Below are 8,642 nucleotides of genomic sequence, written 5' to 3' on the forward strand. Positions count from 1 at the left end.
ACTCATGGTGTCATCCCCTAATCGCTAACATTAGACACTAACCATGTGCCACTTCATCCATAAATTTCATTAAATAATGTCCATATACTTGAAAACCTCATCATTCATCATCTTTGTGCAGGAACGCCTGCAGGCAAGTCTCTGCAATTTGCATCTGCAAAGGTATCAACTTAGCAACGCATTTTGAGTAAACTAACCAAAACGTTGGATTACTTTGATGATTGACAAACCAATTATTCTGGCGTGACGATAAAGCAAGCCAGTTCCGCCTCGGGACAAGTTAAAATTAATGCCTTTGCGAGTGTCTTCAGGCTTGGTGCATTAATGCTGGCGTTGGCTCGCTGAGTGGCCCAGTGTTGGCTTGGTAGATGACACAAGGCTCGCTGAGTGGCCCAGTGTTGGGTTGGTAGATGACACAAGGCTCGCTGAGTGGCCCAGTGTTGGGTTGGTAGATGACACAAGGCTCGCTGAGTGGCCCAGTGTTGGGTTGGTAGATGACACAAGGCTCGCTGAGTGGCCCAGTGTTGGGTTGGTAGATGACACAAGGCTCGCTGAGTGGCCCAGTGTTGGGTTGGTAGATGACACAAGGCTCGCTGAGTGGCCCAGTGTTGGGTTGGTAGATGACACAAGGCTCGCTGAGTGGCCCAGTGTTGGCTTGCTAGATGACACAAGGCTCGCTGAGTGGCCCAGTGTTGGGTTGGTAGATGACACAAGGCTCGCTGAGTGGCCCTGTGCTGGCTTGGGAAATGACACAAGGCTCGCTGAGTGGCCCAGTGTTGGCTTGCTAGATGACACAAGGCTCGCTGAGTGGCCCAGTGTTGGGTTGGTAGATGACACAAGGCTCGCTGAGTGGCCCAGTGTTGGCTTGCTAGATGACACAAGGCTCGCTGAGTGGCCCAGTGTTGGCTTGCTAGATGACACAAGGCTCGCTGAGTGGCCTGCTATCAGAATATCGCAGGTAACGTAAGGCTTGTTGATTGGACCCCGTATCAATGTGATGACGCATGAGGTTGTTAGCTGCTATTTCCAGCTACGTGCCACCGAGCGAGCATAGCTGTAGCCTCCAGCAAGCGGTAACTGGAGAACAATGCTCCAGCGGCCAGCTGCTGACCACTGAGTGAGCAAAGTTCTCGCTTCCAACAAAGCGGACTAGCGTCCAGTTTGCCAGCCACTGAGCAAGCTTAACATTGTTGTTGTTTTAGATTCAGCTGCTGGGAACAAAAGGTTCCAAGTAGCACGGTCTATGGTGAGCCCGTAATGGACCTACCCGGCACAGGAGCGGTGCTGTAACTGGGAGAATAACATTATCGTACAGCTGCCGGCCACTGAGCAAGTATAACACTATCGTACAGCTGCCGGCCACTGAGCAAGCATAACACTATCGTACAACTGCCGGCCACTGAGCAAGCATAACACTATCGTACAGCTGCCGGCCACTGAGCAAGCATAACACTATCGTACAGCTGCCGGCCACTGAGCAAGCATAACACTATCGTACAGCTGCCGGCCACTGAGCAAGCATAACACTATCGTACAGCTGCCGGCCACTGAGCAAGCATAACACTATCGTACAGCTGCCGGCCACTGAGCAAGCATAACTATCATACAGCTGCCGGCCACTCAGCAAGCATAACTATCATACAGCTGCCGGCCACTGAGCAAGCATAACACTATCCTACAGCTGCCGGCCACTGAGCAAGCATAACACTACCGTACAACTGCCAGGCACTGAGCAAGCATAACACGATCGCCAAGCTTCTGAACCCCGAGCGAGTAGTTCTGCGGCAACTGACCAAAGCAAAAAGTATATAATCTAAGGCTCACAAGATCAGACGGCGCTGTTATACATCTCTCCGTAATGACCACAAACTGGTAGTAAATACGCCGTCTACCGAGTCAAAAAGAGCGCGCAGGCTGACATCTTGCCACAAGCACCGCGCAATATGGCGCCCGCCGTGTGGAAACGAGAGGCGCATTACGCGGACATCAAGGGAGGATTAGTGTATACACCACATGCGCCGCCGCCATGATGGGGCGCATCACTCGGCTTCCAGGAAGCCATGATAACGTCTACTTCACAGACACAGAACGAGCATTATTATATATTTACCTCCGGCCCATTGAGTAACTGCAGTGACATTTCTGTTTCCCGCCATTGACCGAGCATAATGGGATTTCTACTCGGGGCCACTGAAACAGCATAACAATGTGTTCCAGCCACTGAACGAGCATAATATTACGTCTACTATTGTTTACCATATTACATCAGTGATAGATCATATAAATATGTCTACCTTTTTACCAATAGCAAACATAATATATCTATCTTCTAGTCAAACGCGAACATGATATGTCTATCTTCTGGCCAATAGCGAACCTAATATGTCTATCTTCCTAGCCATTAAGCAAGGATATGTCTCACTCTCAGCCACGGAGAAAACACAACAATCTGTATTCCTGGCAGCCATTGAGCGAGCATAATAATCTCTGCCTCCCAGCGCTGAAGCAGGGATAACATCTGCTGGCTATTTACCGTCCGCTCGGCCTTACAAACACAAAGGAAAACGAGAGAAAGTCTCAGACGAGAGGTATGAGTTACAGGGCAAGACTGATAAAGATTGAGCCACCCAAAAGGTGGCACGGGCATGAATAGCCCGTGAGTGGTGGCCCTTTTGAGCCATTACCAGTATCAAGAGCTGGAGATCTATGGAGGTGCGACTGCACCCTGCGTGACGGGAGATGTCTCCCCTACAGGGCAAGACTGAAGGAAATATTTACACCTCACATGGTTGGAAAACAGGAGAGATCTATCGGGGAAAAGCACCAAGCCATTACGACTATATAGCACTGGGCAGGGGTCAGGATAAGGATTTGGGATGGGACGGGGGAAAGGAATGGTAAATAGGAGAAGCACAGAAGATTTGAGCTTTTCACACAAATTACTAAAGAATATTGACAGGTATTTCACTATTGCATAGTGATTGGAGGTGGTATTTGGTATTGTTGATGTTAAAAGACAGTCGCGTACGCTTAGACGATCTATAGTATTCTCTGATTCTTCATTATTCTCTGATTCTTCATTATTCTCTTATTCTCATTCGCTATGCAAACAAAATTTGGTGTTAACATGGCACAGGGAAGACAAGAATACATTGTTTGCCACGGGTAGTTCACGAACAAGGAGACATAGGTGAAACCAAAGTACCCTAACGAGCTATAGGGATATTAAATATATATATATTTTAAAGTCAAAAGTCCCAGTGCTGTGAAGAAATGGAGTTGGAAAGTGAAATGGCGGAGGCAGACTCCAAATATTGACACGACAGAGCCCAAAAGGTTTAGGAACACACACATATACCCCAGGCGATTGTGTGTGTGTGTTCAGAGACGAGGGCCTTTAGTATCTCAACCCAAAGAATCACACACAAAAGGTAATTACAGGTAATTAAAGGTAATTATAAGTACACCGCCTTATCTAACCTTCAAGGAGGCGATGAGTCACAATAACATGGCTGAAGTATGTTGATCAGACCACACACTAGAAAGTGAAGGGACGACGACGTTTCGGTCCGTCCTGGACCATTCTCAAGTCGACAATCGACTTGAGAATGGTCCAGGACGGACCGAAACGTCGTCGTCCCTTCACTTTCAAGTGTGTGTGTGTGGTCTGGTCAACATAACCCTTCAAGGAATCGAGTTCGATACCTCATAAAGACCTCTGGCGTGAGAACCAGCAGTCATGACGCTACTTCGCGACACTTCGTCACCGCGGGACTCTGATGCAGACCATCGACAGAAATGGCTATTTCGTCCAACCTTCTCATCTCTGTGTGCTCGCGTGTTAAGACCCGGGTCTGAACACTTAGGCATTCCTTCAGTCTTATGTCGTAAGACCCGGCTTCAGGTACTCTCCTATAGAGGCTTCACGTACTCCCCAAGAGGCTTTCCTAGAGGCTTCAGCTACTTCCCCCCTAGAGGCTTCAGGTACTATACTCTATAGGGTTCAGGTACTCCCCTATAGAGGCTTCAGGTACTTCCCCCCTAGAGGCTTCAGGTACTATATTCTATAGGGTTCAGGTACTCCCCTATAGAGGCTTCAGGTTCTCCACTAGAGACTTCAGGTACTCCTCTAAAGGATTCAGGTACTCCCCTATAGAGGCTTCAGGTTCTCCCCTAGAGGCTTCAGGTGTTCCCCTAGAGGCTTCAGGTACTCCTCTAGAGGATTCAGGTACTCCTCTAGAGGCTTCAGGTACTCCTCTAGAGGCTTCAAGAATCATTCACGAGCTGTGGATTCGAGTCAATAATGTGAATGGCTTCCGTAAGGGGCGAGAGGTGGTTATTATGTAATAAGTTGTGGAGCTAGTTGTGTATCCGTTATAGCAGGTTGTGACCGTTATGGCGGGTTGTGACCGTTATAGCAGGTTGTGACCGTTATAGCAGGTTGTGACCGTTATAGCAAATTGTGACCGTTATAGCAGGTTGTGACCGTTATAGCAGGTTGTGACCGTTATAGCAGGTTGTGACCGTTATGGCCAATTACTGTTATAATAACCAATTTGACCGTTAAGATATAACTATTGCCATAACAGTTATAATAACTTCAGCAAATATAACCGAGTCTCCGTCAAGGTGACGATATATTGTCTCTGCTTCTATCATTCCGTTTTCTTTAAAAGTCGTTGTTGTTATATCACTTGAAGATCGTTGCACATATTGTATAACAGGCCCGAACCACCCCCCCCCCCCCCCCACACACCTCGCAGTTATGACAGGCAAGACCTTAAGCAGTTAGGGAGGGGGGGGGGGAGAGTTATGACCCGGTCGTTATCGTAGCTTTTTAGCGGCGTTCAAGAAAGATAAGAATCTTGCAATTCGTGTCGTTATTTTCCATTGCGTGACAAGCGTGAGATTACGTGAGTCAAAATATTAACGATAAATTGAAGTCATTTCTCTCACTTAGACTTAGAGAATGTCTCAAGCAGTCACCAATAGACTTAGAGAATGTCTCAAGCAGTCACCAATAGACTTAGAGAATGTCTCAAGCAGTCACCAATAGACTTAGAGAATGTCTCAAGCAGTCACCAATAGACTTAGAGAATGTCTCAAGCAGTCACCAATAGACTTAGAGAATGTCTCAAGCAGTCACCAATTGACTTGAAGAATGTCTCAAGCAATCACCAATAGACTTAGAGAATGTCTCAAGCAGTCACCAATAGACTTAGAGAATGTCTCAAGCAGTCACCAATAGACTTAGAGAATATCCGAAGCAGTAAATAGCCGCTTAACCTGGGAATTGAACACTTCATCGGACTGCAAGAAAGAAAATGAAGAGACATGATTACCACATAAATAATACTCTGCCGAATTTACAAATGTAAACAAGGACAGTTTATTTGCATAAGGGAACAAGGAGAGGTTATGACACGTATGGTACACGAACCGGGTACCAGAACGAGCCACAGGAATATCAGAGGGAATTTCGTTCAGTACCAAACTAGTACATAACTGGAACGGACTCGAACAGGAGACGGTGAAGTCAGACTCTAACGTGACAATCAGAAGTGCTTGGAGAACCTGGCGAATGAAGGCCGAGAGCCGGGACCCAAAGGCTAAAGCTTAACCCCCGCCAGCACAACAAGGAGAGTAAACACACAGCATTTGTTCACAAGCATCAACAACAAACACACAGTAATGCTGAACAAACACGATACACACCAGCAATAAAACACCGCCAATGGTGATGTGACAATTAAACAAGCAAGACTAATGAAACAAACATGAACCCAGAGACTATAGTTTACCACACTACCAATACTCCGACACAGACAAACGTTTACCACACTACCAGTAGTCCAGCACAGACAAACGTTTACCACACTACCAATAGTCCAGCACAGACAAACGTTTATCACACTACCAGTAGTCCAACACAGACAAACGTTTACCACACTACCAGTAGTCCAACACAGACAAACGTTTACCACACTACCAGTAGTCCAACACAGACAAACGTTTACCACACTACCAGTAGTCCAACACAGACAAACGTTTACCACACTACCAGTAGTTCAACACAGACAAACGTTTACCAGACTACCAGTAGTCCAACACAGACAAACGTTTACCACACTACCAGTAGTCCGACACAGACAAACGTTTACCACACTACCAGTAGTCCAACACAGACAAACGTTTACCACACTACCAGTAGTCCGACACAGACAAACGTTTACCACACTACCAGTAGTCCAACACAGACAAACGTTTACCACACTACCAGTAGTCCGACACAGACAAACGTTTACCACACTACCAGTAGTCCAGCACAGACAAACGTTTACCAGACTACCAATAGTCCAGCACAGACAAACGTTTACCACACTACCAGTAGTCCAACACAGACAAACGTTTACCACACTACCAGTAGTCCGACACAGACAAACGTTTACCACACTACCAGTAGTCCGACACAGACAAACGTTTACCAGACTACCAGTAGTCCAACACAGACAAACGTTTACCAGACTACCAGTAGTCCGACACAGACAAACGTTTACCAGACTACCAGTAGTCCAACACAGACAAACGTTTACCAGACTACCAGTAGTCCAGCACAGACAAACGTTTACCACACTACCAGTAGTCCAACACAGACAAACGTTTACCAGACTACCAGTAGTCCAGCACAGACAAACGTTTACCACACTACCAGTAGTCCAACACAGACAAACGTTTACCACACTACCAGTAGTCCGACACAGACAAACGTTTACCACACTACCAGTAGTCCAACACAGACAAACGTTTACCACACTACCAGTAGTCCGACACAGACAAACGTTTACCACACTACCAGTAGTCCAACACAGACAAACGTTTACCACACTACCAGTAGTCCGACACAGACAAACGTTTACCACACTACCAGTAGTCCAGCACAGACAAACGTTTACCAGACTACCAATAGTCCAGCACAGACAAACGTTTACCACACTACCAGTAGTCCAACACAGACAAACGTTTACCACACTACCAGTAGTCCGACACAGACAAACGTTTACCACACTACCAGTAGTCCAGCACAGACAAACGTTTACCACACTACCAGTAGTCCAACACAGACAAACGTTTACCACACTACCAGTAGTCCGACACAGACAAACGTTTACCACACTACCAGTAGTCCAGCACAGACAAACGTTTACCACACTACCAGTAGTCCGACACAGACAAACGTTTACCACACTACCAGTAGTCCGACACAGACAAACGTTTACCACACTACCAGTAGTCCAGCACAGACAAACGTTTACCAGACTACCAATAGTCCAGCACAGACAAACGTTTACCACACTACCAGTAGTCCAACACAGACAAACGTTTACCACACTACCAGTAGTCCGACACAGACAAACGTTTACCACACTACCAGTAGTCCAGCACAGACAAACGTTTACCAGACTACCAATAGTCCAGCACAGACAAACGTTTACCACACTACCAGTAGTCCAACACAGACAAACGTTTACCACACTACCAGTAGTCCGACACAGACAAACGTTTACCACACTACCAGTAGTCCAGCACAGACAAACGTTTACCAGACTACCAATAGTCCAGCACAGACAAACGTTTACCACACTACCAGTAGTCCAACACAGACAAACGTTTACCACACTACCAGTAGTCCGACACAGACAAACGTTTACCACACTACCAGTAGTCCAGCACAGACAAACGTTTACCACACTACCAGTAGTCCAACACAGACAAACGTTTACCACACTACCAGTAGTCCGACACAGACAAATGTTTACCACACTACCAGTAGTCCAGCACAGACAAACGTTTACCAGACTACCAATAGTCCAGCACAGACAAACGTTTACCACACTACCAGTAGTCCAACACAGACAAACGTTTACCACACTACCAGTAGTCCGACACAGACAAACGTTTACCACACTACCAGTAGTCCAGCACAGACAAACGTTTACCAGACTACCAATAGTCCAGCACAGACAAACGTTTACCACACTACCAGTAGTCCAACACAGACAAACGTTTACCAGACTACCAGTAGTCCAACACAGACAAACGTTTACCAGACTACCAGTAGTCCAACACAGACAAACATTTACCACACTACCAGTAGTCCAACACAGACAAACGTTTACCACACTACCAGTAGTCCAACACAGACAAACGTTTACCACACTACCAGTAGTCCAGCACAGACAAACGTTTACCACACTACCAGTAGTCCAGCACAGACAAACGTTTACCACACTACCAGTAGTCCAACACAGACAAACGTTTACCAATTTCACACAATTTCAGGTATTATGTCCTATACATTATAAATTATATGAAGAAAATAGGAAAAAAATTAAATAATTCAAAGCATACATAAAGAATAGGAATAAGACGAAGAAAGAAGAGTAGGGCAGCAGGAGAATAAGAAGGAGAGCTGTAAGAAGAATTATATTCAGGAGTTATAGGAGACTCGAACCATGAACCCCAAGTGTGCGAGGCAGACACTCACACACGAAGCCTCACTGTAAGTGGGAGATGAGGACAGAATGAAGAAATTTTAACAAAATTTTAATGAGCAGAAAAATTAAATAAACCCAAGATCCAAA

At 46.1% G+C, this 8,642-nt stretch overlaps 2 protein-coding genes across 2 annotated transcripts; one reads left to right on the forward strand and one right to left on the reverse strand.

Annotated features, from left to right (window-relative positions):
* Window positions 1-321: 321 nt before the first annotated feature.
* On the reverse strand, window positions 322-2,156 carry LOC138366467 (uncharacterized). Its single transcript, XM_069327522.1, has 2 exons — window positions 2,111-2,156; window positions 322-887 (listed from the first exon to the last, which is right to left on the reverse strand). Exons 1-2 carry the CDS (start codon window positions 2,154-2,156, stop codon window positions 322-324), a joined length of 612 nt encoding a protein of 203 aa, XP_069183623.1.
* Window positions 2,157-5,777: 3,621 nt separating this feature from the next.
* LOC138366474 (sialidase-like) lies at window positions 5,778-8,363 on the forward strand. The gene has a single exon (XM_069327531.1). It carries the CDS (start codon window positions 5,778-5,780, stop codon window positions 8,361-8,363), a length of 2,586 nt encoding a protein of 861 aa, XP_069183632.1.
* Window positions 8,364-8,642: the final 279 nt, after the last annotated feature.

The sequence above is a fragment of the Procambarus clarkii genome, chromosome 2 (genome assembly GCF_040958095.1).
Source record: "Procambarus clarkii isolate CNS0578487 chromosome 2, FALCON_Pclarkii_2.0, whole genome shotgun sequence".
Classification (NCBI taxonomy): Eukaryota; Metazoa; Arthropoda; class Malacostraca; order Decapoda; family Cambaridae; genus Procambarus; species Procambarus clarkii.